At 38.7% G+C, this 15,350-nt stretch overlaps 2 protein-coding genes across 5 annotated transcripts in view; one reads left to right on the top strand and one right to left on the bottom strand.

The window, feature by feature from the left end:
- Crbn (cereblon) overlaps positions 1 to 4,089 on the top strand; it is an 18,816-nt gene extending 14,727 nt beyond the window's left edge. Inside the window, 5 exon segments of one of the 2 annotated variants that reach the window (NM_001015003.2) lie at positions 608 to 692; positions 1,069 to 1,184; positions 1,577 to 1,641; positions 2,236 to 2,367; positions 3,004 to 4,089. In NM_001015003.2, the coding sequence (NP_001015003.1) occupies positions 608 to 692; positions 1,069 to 1,184; positions 1,577 to 1,641; positions 2,236 to 2,367; positions 3,004 to 3,184 (579 nt within the window). In that variant the 3' untranslated portion in view covers positions 3,185 to 4,089. 2 annotated transcript variants of the gene reach the window in all.
- Positions 1,630 to 15,350, bottom strand: Trnt1 (tRNA nucleotidyl transferase 1). Of its 3 annotated transcripts, none has more exon segments than NM_001024261.3 (9): positions 1,630 to 2,423; positions 4,757 to 5,040; positions 5,180 to 5,433; positions 6,099 to 6,292; positions 8,031 to 8,157; positions 9,604 to 9,742; positions 10,715 to 10,908; positions 14,473 to 14,646; positions 15,181 to 15,350. In NM_001024261.3, coding segments are annotated over 7 exon segments (1,305 nt in total). In that variant the 5' UTR covers positions 14,621 to 14,646; positions 15,181 to 15,350; the 3' UTR covers positions 1,630 to 2,423; positions 4,757 to 4,791.

Raw genomic sequence — 15,350 nt, 5'->3', positions numbered from 1 at the left:
CTGCTTACAAACACTCTAAGAAACAATACTAGGGTAACTAAAAGAATCGTGATTTGGAACAGACTGCCTTCAAAGCCCAATGTCAGTTACACAGAGTAAGCACTAAACATGTTGTATTTCTTAGTGAATCCCTACCAAGCAATCCAAAACCTAGGCAAAGTGAACAAGGACTTTGAGCACGTATGCTGTGACATACCACTGAAGGGCAATGCGTGGCCTCTGCCTTTCTCAGCAGGCTTTTGAGTCATCACAAAGGCTCAGATGCAGTCTGTGTAAGTGTGCTAATGACTGGGAAAGGGCAGAGAGCACCTTCTATAAAAACTAGTTGTCAAGAGAAGTCTGTAGATAGCAGCAGATGTTACTACAGGAGCACACTGCCATTTGCACTACGTCAGAAAAGGACTTGAAAAGTCAGAAGAGGGACCAGTCTAGAAGAGCATCCAAAGGCTTTTACAATCATACTCCTTGGGATAGATAGCCTAAAGGCAAGAAGCCTGGGAGTTAAATTCAACCAGTTTTACCTTAAAAATACAGACCTAGTCTTGGGTTTACTACCAGTGTATGTTTTTAAGGGCTGAACCTTATTGCGGCTTTTGTTTTAAACTAGGAAACATTAATGGATAGAATTAAGAAACAGCTACGTGAATGGGATGAAAATCTCAAAGAGGACTCTCTTCCTGCAAACCCAATAGGTATGGCAAGTACTTGGCTGTCTCTGGCATGTTGTTGAAAAGGGGGAAAAGCCTTAAATATTACTCAGTTTAAACCAACCTTTGAATTCTGAAAAGGTATCTACATTTCTTTTACTTTGAACATCTTTTTCTTAAATTAATATTTCAAGCCACAGTATCTAGTTATTTTTCTAACTTGAATTGTAGAAGTGACTGTCATGTAGATACTTCCTGTTCTTTACAGAGCCTTTACAAGTGAAGCTGGCTCCAAGACAGCTTTATATCTTATCTCTGTTTATAAGTCAGTTCAAGTATGTTTGACTTAAAGGAAAATATCTTAAGTGTATAATAATGATTCCTAAGTTTAAAGCCTGAAAACCTCACTCTGCCTTTTAAGACTTTTCTTACAGAGTAGCTGCTTGTCTTCCTATTGATGATGTATTAAGAATTCAGCTCCTTAAAATTGGCAGTGCTATTCAACGGCTTCGCTGTGAGTTAGACATCATGAACAAAGTGAGTAAAGCATCCATGTCTGTCGCTTAGATGTCAGTCAGGCTACATAGACAGTTGAGATCACAAGATACCTCAATTCTGTAGTAATACAGCCTGATACTAGAAATACTTGCTTACCTGCTACAGTTTTTATTAAAACATCTCTATCTGAAATGCTCTGTAACTTATATCATTTCAAGTTTGATGAATTAGCAATATATAAAGAAAGTCTTGTCCAACTTTGAATAAGGTATATTCAGTGTGAAAATTTAAACCATTTCATATTATTTTTGCAGTCCATAATGTAAATTTGTCTGCTTGCAAGTGTGACCTACAACTCAATACATTAGTGCCCTAGAGAAATTTATTCATCATCTGGGTAACATGCCTACTTTTCCCTTTCACCTTTTTAGTGTACTTCCCTTTGCTGTAAACAATGTCAAGAAACAGAAATAACAACAAAGAATGAAATATTTAGGTAAGATCTTTATTGCATTTTAATCTGTCTCAATATATCTCCATCTTCCCTTTCAGAATCTGTGGTTCCACTTTCCATATTTCCTCCAGTGAGGATGTAATATCCTCAGTAAAGCACATAAACACAGGGAGGCCACCTTCCAGCCTGGAAACATCTCTAATGTCTATATAACATTTCCCCTCAATTTATATTTAGAGATAGCCATCTTCAAGCAAACGTGAATGCTTCAATTCACATAACAATTCACACAGGACCAAAATTGAGTGGGTCTCGAACTTGTGCCAATGCTGTTAAACATAACACTTAGTTAAGGAAACTGACATCTGGGGAAAGTAGCTAATTGTCCAAAGATAAAAACGTGACCTCACTAGGCTTCATAAACACTAGAATATTTCCCTTTGAATCATCAAAGAACATTTGCAAGCCAACAGAATATCTGCCAACCTCCTGTACTGGTCTTACATTTTGCACAAAGTACTGTATAATACCTAAAATTCAAAGGTTAAAAAGTATAACTTATATCCCAAATAAGTAAAAATCTGGAATTACTATTTTTCTTTTGTCTTATTCTCCACATTGTTTCTTTGTTTGTAGCTTATCCTTATGTGGTCCAATGGCAGCATATGTGAATCCCCATGGATATGTACATGAGACACTGACTGTGTATAAAGCTTCCAACCTGAATCTGATAGGCCGGCCTTCTACAGTGCACAGCTGGTTTCCCGGGTAATACGGCTGTTTACTTTTTTTGTTGACTCTTCATTTAGTGTTAAACGAAGCGTCTAGAAAGGATACAAAACAAACAAGACAGGAATAGTTTGATCATTTCATCAATAGATTAAAGCAGGGACATATGAGATATAGAAACCGTAAATCCTGCTTTTCTGGCTTGTTTTTTAATCTGTGTCTCCCTTTTACTTTGGAAGTGGCAGAAGAATTAGTGACTTATCCTTGCTCTTGAAGAAGAAAATCCTCTTATGTGGCCTCATCCTTGAGGACTATAAAGCTAGCATTGGATTTAATCTGCTGATGTTAAGTGCTATATGCACAACCCTTCACCTGAGAAAAATAGTAACTTAAGAGCAAAAAGTGCCTTGTTTTTGAGGAGTTCATGCTCTCCTTTATCTACCTCACCTGCATTTCCAACAAAATGTAAAAGAAAGCAGTGAGCTGGAGCAAAAGGCAACATAAAGATGGGTACAGTAATAAATTATGAAATCATTAATATCAATACAGTATCAAATTATATATAACAAGGTAGTTTTATAAATTTGAGGTTTAGGAGAAATTTCATGACAAGCCTAGACCAAAGGTTAAAACCAGGTAGGCTTCATTAGCTTATGTCTTTCCTTCCTTTTATAGGTATGCATGGACCATTGCCCAGTGTAAGATTTGTGCAAGCCACATTGGATGGAAATTTACAGCCACCAAAAAAGACATGTCACCTCAAAAATTTTGGGGCTTAACTCGCTCTGCTCTGTTACCTACAATTCCAGAGACTGAAGATGAAATAAGTCCAGACAAAGTAATACTTTGCTTATAAGTGCACCTGTAGGAGTGACTTTCTGACATATTTTCTCAAATCAGATCTGCCCAGACATCACTGCCTCTGATATATATGTATAATGGGTTACAGCATTTGGCTACCAAGTTCAAGAGCAACCTGTTTAGGGAATGAGAAAGCAGTATAAAATGCAAGGTTGGATTCAGAAGTACTTGCTGTTAGTCGCTTGGTCCCAGTGATTATCCTGTTGGATATATGTCATTGATAGGAAAAGAATACACAAGTGAAATAATGGGAATGGCTATGGAACAGGAAAAAAGCATCGCTGCTCTAAATGATGAATGTTCCAGAAGCTGGTTTGGTAAGCACAAGACAGAGGCAAGGCAGTGTAATTGTAAAAGGACTTTGCTCCTTTCAATTTTCTTTAGCTTGTCTAAGATACTGATTTGTAAATTTTGAAAATATTAAAGAGTAAAATAAGCAGTTTGAGCAGAAAAAAATAATAGCATTCGGTGTATTTGCACTATTTATTTGATGAGCCTGTCATGTGCTAGATCCCTTTAATGTATATGTCCAATTTGCATTTCATTTGCAAATATAAGTGAATAGTATATATTTCTAGGATTATACCATTCAGGAAATAAAGTTAAAGCAACTGAAGGGCATTATTTAAATAAACCTGGCCAACACTACCTATATCCAAATCTATTCTATTTAGGTGAATTATGTCAAAGTAATCAGGTAAAAATACTTAAAGTGTAAGTACAGTAATAAAATGTAACTCAAGAATAGGCTTCTCCTCAATGTCATTTTTTTTTTAAAGTTCTACTTCTCTACATTGAAGCTGCAGTAATGAAGTGGGGGGATTATGCCTTACTGCTGCAGTATGACCTGAGGAGATCCACATGCTGGTTACCATTACTTTCAGATAGTACCATTTAAAGCAATTTTACACAACAGAGCAGCTTTGATGTCACTCCATCTGTGCAGATGACAAGGCAGGAATGCCATAGTTTAAAATCCTCCAGGTCTTTACTGACCTGGGTGAAGTAGATTTTGACACCCCCTTTTATACAACATAACCCTATTTGACTTATAAGAAAATTCAAATCCAAAAGCTGCTGTTTGCTTACACAGTACACAGATATTTACGAGTGGCTATGCAGTAAGTAGAGTTAATTATAAATTATAAAATATCAAAAATCTAAGCCATATCCATTTAATTAGTAAAATAAACTGTGTTCACTATCTGTGGCACCTGATAGTTATAAAGGCAGGAGTCTCAACACCACCCTCCTGTTATTCCTGCAACTTTCTGAAGTCAAACAATCCTGTATAAATAGATGTCATTATGGACTACTTAATTTTAAAATTCAGGAAACAGCTAAGACAACATTTAGCACACACATTTTTTCTTCTACAGTTCCCACATTTTAAGATCAACAGTCTAAATGAGTTATGAAATGAAAGCTATGACTTTCTCACGTGGCACTGGCAGTTGGAAAATTCAGTTAAGCTGTATTAAGAGAAGGCAGGCTTGAGCTTAGTTTGTCTATGTATACTCGTGCTGTTTCTTAGGGTTTCAGTAAGACAGAAGAAAACCAGTCTTACCAAGACTTCCCACTGTTTCATACGGAGCTCGTTTTTTATGTCTTCTTTATGTAACTTAGTAGTTCATCTTTTTCCATTTGGTAACCACTTTTCTTCCACTGTTCACGCAACTGCTGTAACAGGGCCCCAATTTCCTTCCCTGAAGAAATGCCCACTTTTCTGATGTCGTGTCCACTCACAGGGAATGGCGGCACAGACCACTGCTGCATCTCCTTGAGAAGAGCATGCTCTCCTTGGTACTTCAGCAGCTCACAAACACGGGCAGTTGCATCCGGTTCCCTAGACTAAGTGACACAGTTTTATCACATACTAAGCACTTACAACTTCATTCTACTATTTAAATACTTACATCAAATCTACAGTTTAAAAAATTACTTCTCTCCAGTGAGAACTATTTTCTGATCAAACTTAACACATACTTACATCTATAACAAAGTCTTGATATGGTTTCAATGGTTCTGAACTATCTGTTGCTTTAATCAAATCTTTCCTGTTTTTAACTATAAATAAACCCAGATTTTTCTCCTCTTTTGAAATTTTCAATCTCAAATCCAGTTTTGTGACATCATCTTGTACTTTGAATAAAGAGGCCAAAACAGTCATTGGTTTCGGTGAAAAGCCTTCAACATTTTTACTGACTTTGTTAAATTCTTCTAAATTTGCATTAGCAGGTAAACCTGTATTAAAAAAGGAAAAAGTCATGTTTTTGTTAACTACAAACCTCACTCATCTCTTCAACTATGCAGACTTTTAAGAATGTACAGTGTTCTTTCTCCACTGCCCACTATCAGCCCATTGGCCACTCCCTTAACTCCTAGAGAAAATCTTATGTTCTTGTGTCCCACAGCAAAATGTAGTTCAAAGCTTAGGAGCTGTGATCATGGCAGGTACACAACATATGCCTTCTTCGTCATGGTCGTGTCTGCACCCATTCCATACTCAGTAATTTTATGTTCTTGTGAAATAGTCAAAGTTACTGTCTAGAATATATTGGCTATAATTATGAATCTCCTTCCTATAAAGTATGCTTGTAAAAGCGCTTATTATGCATTAACTTATTGCTTCCTCCTCCTTTCTGTGAAGTAACTTTTATTTTGGACCTTTTGATGATAAACCAACCCGACCTGCAAAGTGGCACAGCTTCATCAAATTCAAGTGTTCTCTCAGCTATTCTTTACCCATAAATAAACAGTTTCCATCCTTACTCCCCAAGTTTATCTCAGAATTTCATTTCACTACTTTAAATTCCTTAGGTATGTAACACAAAACCCAAGAGTAAGAGTACTCTTTACACTAAGTATTTTGTTGCTAGAAATTCACACATTGTATAACCCGTTCTCACCTATGTGAGAAGCCACATCAAGATCATAGATCAGGTGGATCAAATGGTTTACATGGTCACCAGTAAGAATTTTCTTCAGTTCTACCCAAATCCTCTCTCCTGATATTCCAGCCAAGCCTTTGGCATTTTCTGCAATTGCTTCTAGAGTCTCACGGTCATGGTCACCGGGTTTGTCGACAATTCTGCCATAAAATCTGTAAGACATTTGATGTGTGACTTTTAAGTTCATTACAAAGAAAAGAGATATACCCTCAGAGTTTTGTTACTTCTGTGCACACCTGGATCACAACTTCCAATATTTTCCATTTTTATTAGGGTTGTCCTCTCTAAATCTAGGTGAGGGATCCATCAACCAAGCATAAACAGTGCTACACTTTTAAGCCTTGATGTTTGGCCTGTTTAAATAGACTGTGTGCATAGACTCAAGTTTAGAAAACTTGGACTTATTGACAAAGTATGCTGTACTACATGGCTCTGAGCTCTCAATCAGTGACAATGAATGTTCTTAGGTGTTTACTAGCCAGGAACGGTTTGTTTTTTTTTTTTTTTTTTTTTTTTTTTTTTTTTTTTAAGGGGGAGGGTAGTTCCCTTAGAATTTGGATTTAAAAAAAAAAAGTTATTGGTAAGAAACTATCAAGATCTAACTTAAAAAATATGTTTAAAATGGTACATCTGATGAGGCATTATTTATACAAGAAACTCAAATGCACATGAAATTACAGGATCTTATTCCAATAAGAATAGCTGTTATCAAAGTTAACAAGTTCAAGAGAAGTGGGGTTCATACAGAAGCCCACTCGCAAAGCTAACCAGAACTAAACTAGTACAAGCACTGTGAAAACTGGGGAAGCTCCTCTGAAGACTGAACAGAGATGCACCCTAGAGTTTAATATAAACCAAAGGAAGTCAGGTCAGTGTCGGGGGTGATCTGCCTCTCCTGTGTTCACTGTGGCCAAAAAAATGAAAATGGACTGATGGTCAACTGACAGGAAATGAAACACACCAAATGTGGTGCAGTGGCCTCAAAGTCAGTGTGTGGCCAAGGCTGGTGTTGACCTTCCTGCCTCAGGCTCCCTCGGTGTTAGGACTATAGGCACATCTACCACTCTAGAAGCAATATCCTGTCGTTGATAACAATAAACAAAGTTAGAGATAAGAGTTAAATAATCAAGACACGAAAAGCTAAGTAATGCATAATGCACATGCAACCAAACTAGGTTAAGCTCACAAGCCGAGGACTAGGATGTTAGGTGATATATTCATGAGGACAGGGACAGGGACACACGGTGACATTCTCATCACTGCTGCAGAGTAGAGGGACTATAGATAACCAAAAAGTTCAGAAGGGGATTGAATGCTTTTGTCATAACATGATAGCTTTACGGGAAGAGATGTGCTTACCTTCAATTCCAATTTATCAAGACAGTAAGTACATACACATGTATAGCTAGTGTTTATGCATCAGTTAAAAATCTACAAAAATTAAAACCACTAACAGCTACACAATTATCAATGCATTTCACACTTAGCAAGTTTATCCAACTTTTAAGTATCTTTATACTCTGATTTGTTGTAGCACTCACTAATAGCATCTCTTTTTCTGTGTTACTTTGTGGTGAGGCAGCAGGTATGTTCTAGAGCATCTGGACTCTTAAGCTTGTGAGGGCAGACACTTTAAATCATTTCTCTGTAATCAGAGCACCTAGCACAGTACCTGGGCTGTGGTAAGGACTCAAGCCACAGGATCAATGAACAAAAAAGGCATTAATGATTTAAAGCTTTTATACAGAACATACCACAAAGATTGGTTTAATTATGTTTACTTCAGAATAAAAGCCAAAGGGTGCTACTCAACACTGAAGACAGAGACTTAGGGTGCCTCAAGAAGTGATACGAAAAACAAATTTTCTATTGAAATTTATAAGTTCTTACCTGAAATACCTTAAAATTCGAAGATAATCTTCCTGAATTCTCTGCTTAGCGTGTCCAACAAATCGAACCTTTTTATTCTTTAAATCTGCATAACCATTAAAGTAATCAAACAGTGTACCATCAAAACCTATTCATCAGAAAAGAGCGAAGAAACATCATTAGCAAGTATTTAGTGGGAAGAAAAAATCATCTGAAAACTACCACAGCAGTAAAGTTCAATAAGAGTAAGACTTAAAAATGAAAACCTAGGTTGTAACAGTATTCAAGTATATTACTACTAAATGAGAGACAGAACCTTCAAGAATAAACAAAATCAATTTACCACACGTCTGTAAAGTAGGATGGAGGGGAAGTTACCAGATAGACACAGAACATAGGCAGCAATAGATGATCTTCTAAACATAAGACTTAATATTCCTAAAATAAGAATACCAGGAGAGACCCTGAATAGGTGGAAGTAAAGCAGAATGGTCAGTGCCTTTCCCAACCTCTGCACACACACATCTGCATACACTAAGAAACAAGAAACTCTTAAATCACTGGAACAGACATAGTAGTAAAAACATCTACCCCATCTCTGACCTGCTGGAGCATGTGAACAGGCTGGTCCTACAAAACCAAGGCTGCAAGATTTTCATGACCCAAGGCAACAACAGGATTTCCAAGAGGAGTCCCAGTGGGGTTTCAGTATTGATGGTGCGGCACAAGCCAGAGGCCTTGTACCAGACCAAGGAATCATTGGAGTGAAGTGTGGATAAAACAGTATACTGTGAAACAGTATAGCTTCCACGAGGTTTTGTTTTTCCCCCTCTGGTTGAGAGGTTACAAGGGTGGAGGGCTGATATAAGGTGAGGGGGAGATGAGTAGGATTGGGGTCCATGATGTGAAATTTACAAAAAGAATAAAAAGGTTTAAATTTTTTTGAAAATATAAATGAGTTTATTGGCAAAAAAAAAAAAAAGGGAAAATTACAAATATCTCAGTACTAAGATACTAATGGTTAATTTCCCTAATATGCAAAAGCTATTTTGAAAAAAAAAACAAAACAAAACAACAGACCAAGATGGCAAAACATATTAATTCAGCATTCAAGACACTGAGAAGAGTTTCTAAGATAACCTGAACACATTCAAAATTCAAAAACAAAAAGCAGACCATATAAATAAGATACCCAGAACTCAAAAAATAACATTTTAGCCTTAAGTCAAAATACAAGTTTTTGAAAAATTTTTCAGATTTCCCTCACTCTGGGTTCCACTGAACTCTGTGAGCCTATTAAAATCTCTCAAGCAAGCAATCTCTCTCTCTCTCTCTCTCCCTCCCTCCCTCCCCCCTCCCTCCCTCCCTCTATTCATCTCCCCCTCTCATTAAGCACTGACATTTGCTTAGTCTTCACTATAGTACTAAAATGGAAACTGACCAAAACACTCCATTTACAGCTAGTGATGTTCACTTCAGCCATCAGACTCTGGTAAGTTCAGCTTATTAAATGTTGGATAACATCTTCATAGCACAAGGTTAACACAGAAAGGAAGCACTCAGACAGAGCTGTCCCATCTTCTCAAGAGATTACCTAGAAACATGGAGTTTATAGTGAGGTCTCTTCGTTCGGCATCCTTCTGCCAGTCAGTTGTGAACTCTACCTCCGCATGTCTTCCGTCAGTGCTAACATCAATCCGGAGTGTAGTAACCTCAAAATTTTCTTCATGAAGCTATAATTAAACACAAGTTTTTGTTGTTATTGTCTGAACTTTTAGTTAAGTATCCATGTGCATGGCACAGCCAAGGTACCCAAATCTGTTGTCTCCTTCCACTACTGGGGTTCTGGGGACAAAAGTCAAGTTGTCAGATTGGGGAGCAGGTGCCTTTCCCTACTGAGCCACGACACTGGCCAGCACAAACTCTTTACTAGTTTCTGTATTTACCACACTACATTTCTTACAGTTACTTTAATGTATATCAAATGTCATTCATTTAAAAAGGAGATATATTCTAAGAAAGTTGTTGTTAGGCAATGTCATATCATTTACTTAAAACTTTTTACAATCGTTTTTGAAACTTAAGATACAACTATAAAAAGTTTATGTCCTGTTGTAAATCATACTCCCTCCTTTTAAAAAAAGCCCAGATTGGTTTAATTCTATGGGGAAGGAAAGAGTGGAGAGGATCAGCAGCATCACTGCGGCCCAGGGAAAGGTCTTATGGAGTTATACAGTTGGAGTTGTCCTTCCCACGATAAGAATAATGTCCCGTGGAATGGCCCAGGAGACCTGCCTGAATACATTTCCAGAATGCAACTATTAATAACTCATCATAAATGCAAACTCTGAACCTGAATTAAAAACTACAGTATCAATACCCTAGAAAGATGGGCAAAGGGGAACTATATGGGCTTGCTGTGGAGAAAGGGGTGGCAAGGAAGCTAAATCACAGGAATGAAGAGCATCTTCCAACCTACAAATTAAAAACATAATCTACAACAGAGAACTTACTTGGTTTTTCCTCAGAAAATGTAAAAGTGAGCAAAGTATCAAACTTACGTAAGTAGCTCCAATGGAAGAATATGGAAGATTCCAGAGGGTAGGTGGCATGCACATTTCTATTAAACTTTTTAGAAATTGGACAAAAACGTTACACTTCAATAGTCACAGACTAGCACAGCCAGTGAGGCCAGCTTCACTCACCCTGGCAGTGATGGTCCCATGCTTCTCGCCTTTGTTGTTTATCATGCGAATGCCAGCCGCCTGGAACATCTCCTTCATCTCAGTAGGGGTGGCAGTGGTGGCGAAATCCACATCCTGAGGCTTCACCCCATTTAGTAAATCTCTCACCGCCCCTCCTGCTATTCTTAATTCATGATTCTCTTTGGCAAATAATTCTGAGGAAAGAAGGATTTTCTGGTTTTTGTTTTGTTTTAGCACAATGTGTGATTAAAGACTAAGAATCATATAAGGACAAGGTCTTGTCATATATTACAAGTAATCCAGATCACTGAACTGAGCAGTCTGTGTGAGAGTGAAAGCACGTCCTATCTCCAGAAATGGTTCTCCTTCTGTAGACTGGCCCTTAGAACTGCAGGAGAGGTCTTTGAGATTTCTTTCTTATTGGGAAGACAGTTCAGAATTCCAAGAGGCCTTAGAATCATCACTGTAAGTATGATTATCACAGCAGAAAAAAAAGCAATGAAAACAATTGCGCATGCTTCTCTATGGTGTATGTGTGTATATACTGCAGAATGGAACTCTTATTTCTCTTTGAGACAATGTAGACACAGTACCCTTATGCAGGAGACCTATGAAAAATATTATAGCAAAGAAACCTTAAAAAAATCAAACTTTAGAGCTGGAGAGATGGCTCAGTGGCTCAGAGCACTGACTGCTCTTTCAGAGGTCCTGAGTTCAAATCCAAGCAACCACATGGTGACTCACAACCATCTGTAATGAGATCTGATGCCCTCTTCTGGTGTGTCTGAAGATAGCTACAGTGTACTTATATATAATAAATAAATAAATCTTTAAAAAAATCAAATTATGTATTATTTGAAACCAACATGTACTTGTTCTATGTACAGTGGGAACAGTATCCAAAGCATGCCTTGCACAGTTCATGAAGGATTACCCTGGCTTTCTATTCAGTTTTAATCTGAGTTCTCACCATCCAGCTACAAGCTCAAGACAGCCTACAAAGCAAATAGCTTCTATCAATCCAAAAGCTAAGAATGCCATCAGATAGCAACCTGGTCCTATAGAACAGCTCCCCTCAGTTCATTGTAGCTATGAAAAATACATCAGAGGATGTACACCCATTGTGTGTATTTTAAACTTGCATTGACTTATGACTTTCTCTGTTCTATAGAACTATAAAACTTCATGAACCTGCTTCCATGTTGAAATATGAACTTGGGGTAACCTAAATCTGTTTTTCTCAGATATGGACACTAAAATGGCTGCCCTTTAGAATAGAGAGCTGTAGATTATAAGTTGGTAATCAAAGATAGTCTCTACTTTCTGAAACCATAATGCAGATTCCACTTCCGAAATTCTTTTCAAAACAAACTAATCTAGGTCCCAATGTTGTAAAGTCAGTTCCAAAGCCTTCCTGTGGGCCGGTGTAGGCAGCATTCGTCTTTTCCTGCGAGAAGCAGCTTGGTGTATCCTTGGGGATCATGCATTCAGCCTAACCCTTCCCTAATCACAACTCACAATATAATCCTCAACGTGTGTTGTTGAATCCTACTCTTCCACCTACTCTAATCAAACTGCCTCCCTCTGTAGATTTTCTAAAATGGCTTGACTAAGCATTCTTGCCTTAGGTAAACAAGGGCTCTGGTACAAGGTAACACTTCCATAAGCTCTCTACAATAAGGGTTCACGTCCCCTCAATTCCCAATCAAGTCTCACAACCCATTCCCCAGTTAAGAGTCTTTAAAATGTAAAAATTATATCTCCAAAGTTCATAAGATTAATGAAGACGTTCATGTCCCAAACAACAGAAAAGCTGTGCAAACCTTTAATTCCTAGAGCAGTCTGCTCCCCTCTGCTTATTCTGATCCAGAGCTCTCGGTGTCTTCATTTACCTCCTTGCTCCAGCACCAAGCCACTGGCCCCTTAACTCCAGCCTCCATGGCTGGCTTACTCTAAAGCCCCAGAGTAAACACGCGCAAGTACTTCTCCCACAGATTATCACTGCAATGTCTGAGTTCTCCAGCACAGTAAACAAACGCTCCCATATCCAACTTCTGTCTCCTCTCTCTGATCTTTGCTTCGCACTTTACCTACAACAAACTCTCCCTGCAGTTCACTTCCAACTCTGTTGGCCTTGAGTACTTCACTCTAGGCAGCCTTGTTCAATCCTGCTCACTGGCTAGTGGTCAAACTTCCTGTCCAGTAACATCAACTACTTACAGAAAACAGTGAGATAGTGTTTAAACGTATGGCTCCTGGTAAGATAAATACATGGGCAGCACAAATTGGAACTGATGGGTTATTTTTAAAAAAGGAACTTGGGAGAAAAAACTAAGAATTAGTTTCATTCTGATCAAATTGTATGAAACTTTCAAAAAAGGAAAATATCTTTAAAAAATATTCAAGAAACTATAATATTTAACATCTTAAGTATTGTTTCTAAAGGGGAGGCAACAGAGACTGGGAAAACTAGGGGCTGGGAGAAGATATGAAAAAAGTAACAGGTTTAATTAGCCCAAATTGGAACTGTTATATCTGTAGGGTTTAGGCACTGCCAACCACTTATGGTTACTCAGCATTTGAAATTTGTCAGTCTGATGGACATGTTATATGTGTTAGATATATTCTACATACACTATTAATTTCAGTCATTACTTTTTAGTTTTCTATTGGACAGAGAATTTCTGGCATTTTCCACCCTGATTAAAACACAGTGTAAACGGCATCATAACCTTGCATAGAAACCCTCTACTTCATCTAAAGAACTTAAATGTTCTCCTCACTAGGTACCTAAAATACCATTATCTCATTTCAAGAGCAGAAAAGTAGTCTTGGGAGTAGCCTAGTCCTAAAGCAATGTTTTCCCCTAGTTTTTTCAACATAACTAATTTATGGAGCAAAACCGAAGTTAATAGTTGTTCATCCTTCTAAGGGGCACTGGAATCCCAGCATTTGTTTTAAAAGTACTTCAAGGGCCTAGGAGATGTCTGAGTCCTTGTCACCAAGGCTGATAACCTGAGTTGCATTCCTGGAACACACATTCAGTGGAGACTACTGACCCCTACAAATAGTCTCCTGAGCTCAACACAGAACGTGCACCCTGCTCACCCCAGTAATAAAAAGGCAACTCAAGTGCATGTAAGTCTCTGACACAACCACACAATATATTTCTGGAAGCCATTTTTGACATACCAGCAGGCTTTAAATTGCAGCTGTAGGCTGCTTCAACATCATTTGACCACATAAAAACCAAATGCTGACCAAACGGTGACAGCAGCAATTTTCGGTTTGCTTCACAGACAAGCTTTATAGGTGCATATACAGAAATAGAGGGAAATTTTTTTCTATTTCCTTCTGTTCTCTCAGAGAGCAATTACACAAAGGAAAACAGCTTCTATGTTAACAAACTGTATGACAGACTCTGTAATTTAAAATCCAAGTCCTTCAATGAGTTATTAGGGAAACAGACAAATAGATAGACACTTCACTTTCTAAGCATGTGTTTCCTCTTCCATTCAGGAGAACACATATCTAAAGGTGTTGGATCTCATTACATAATGTATGGTAAGCGGAATTTTTGAGGGGACACAGAAAAGTCGTGCTTCACGCTACAGTCAACTTCCCACTGTTTTCAATATATCGTAAGTCTTTCTTTCATTGGTGCCACAAAAATATCTCAATGTTGGCAGAAAAGTATCTGCCTTTAATTTTCTGTGGTATACAATTCCAAACCCCGGAAGGCAACCTTAACGTCTCACCTGTCAGGCTCTTCAATCCTTCTGTGAAAAGTGACTGGAATTCTGGAGACTGCAACTTCATTGTAAATAGGTATCGCTTTAGAAGGCACAATCTACTCCAACTACAGCTCAGGACCTGCCTGTGCCAAGGGTACAAGAGGCTCTGCATCGGGAGACAAATCACCAACCACACATCTACAATGCAAACACACGGGGATGCTAATTAAACTCCAAAAGGAGGGCAAACAAATGCTGTCAGGCAGCTCAACTAGCAAGCTCATCTCTGCGTACAAAAATATCAAAGTGATCCTTTAAGGAACACTACACCACTTCGATGGCAGCTATCCAAGTACTCTTACTACGTTTACTATATCGGAAGGAGGGGCTTGAGTGCCAGAAAATAAAATACTGGATTGGCAGGAAGAGCAGGTTTCCAGAACACATCAGTTACATGTGCTCATCACCCTCCTCCCCTACCCAACGTCTGCCTTTAGGTTACTGCCCCCCGGTGTGGAACTTTGCGGGGTTGCCTCGTCAGTTCTCGCCTTCTGCTCGATCTCCAAGAGGTGGAAGCTCTTAAAGGACCCCAAGGAAAGTATGGCGCCGCGAGGACAGCTACCCTCAGGCAGGTCTGAACCACCTGCTTTCTCTAACTCTTGAAAACCGCGGGGAAACGGCCCTGAGATACGACCGCCGCCCACGGTTCAAAGAAGAGAGACCGGGCATCACCTAGATTGGGGAGCAGCCTCCACCTCCCGCCATCTCCCAAGGGCGCGTTAGGACGCACGCTGCACAGCGGGGTCGCAAGGTGCCTTAGAAACGTGGCGTTCCTATTCTGAGGACAGGCTTACCCGTCCGCTGTCCCGGCCGCACGCGCACTTCCGGGTCGCGGCACAGTG

The sequence above is a fragment of the Rattus norvegicus genome, chromosome 4 (genome assembly GCF_021556685.1).
Source record: "Rattus norvegicus strain SHRSP/BbbUtx chromosome 4, alternate assembly SHRSP_T2T, whole genome shotgun sequence".
Classification (NCBI taxonomy): Eukaryota; Metazoa; Chordata; class Mammalia; order Rodentia; family Muridae; genus Rattus; species Rattus norvegicus.
Note: the sequence above shows the minus strand (reverse complement) of the source record. Positions and strands in the feature narration are given on the sequence as shown.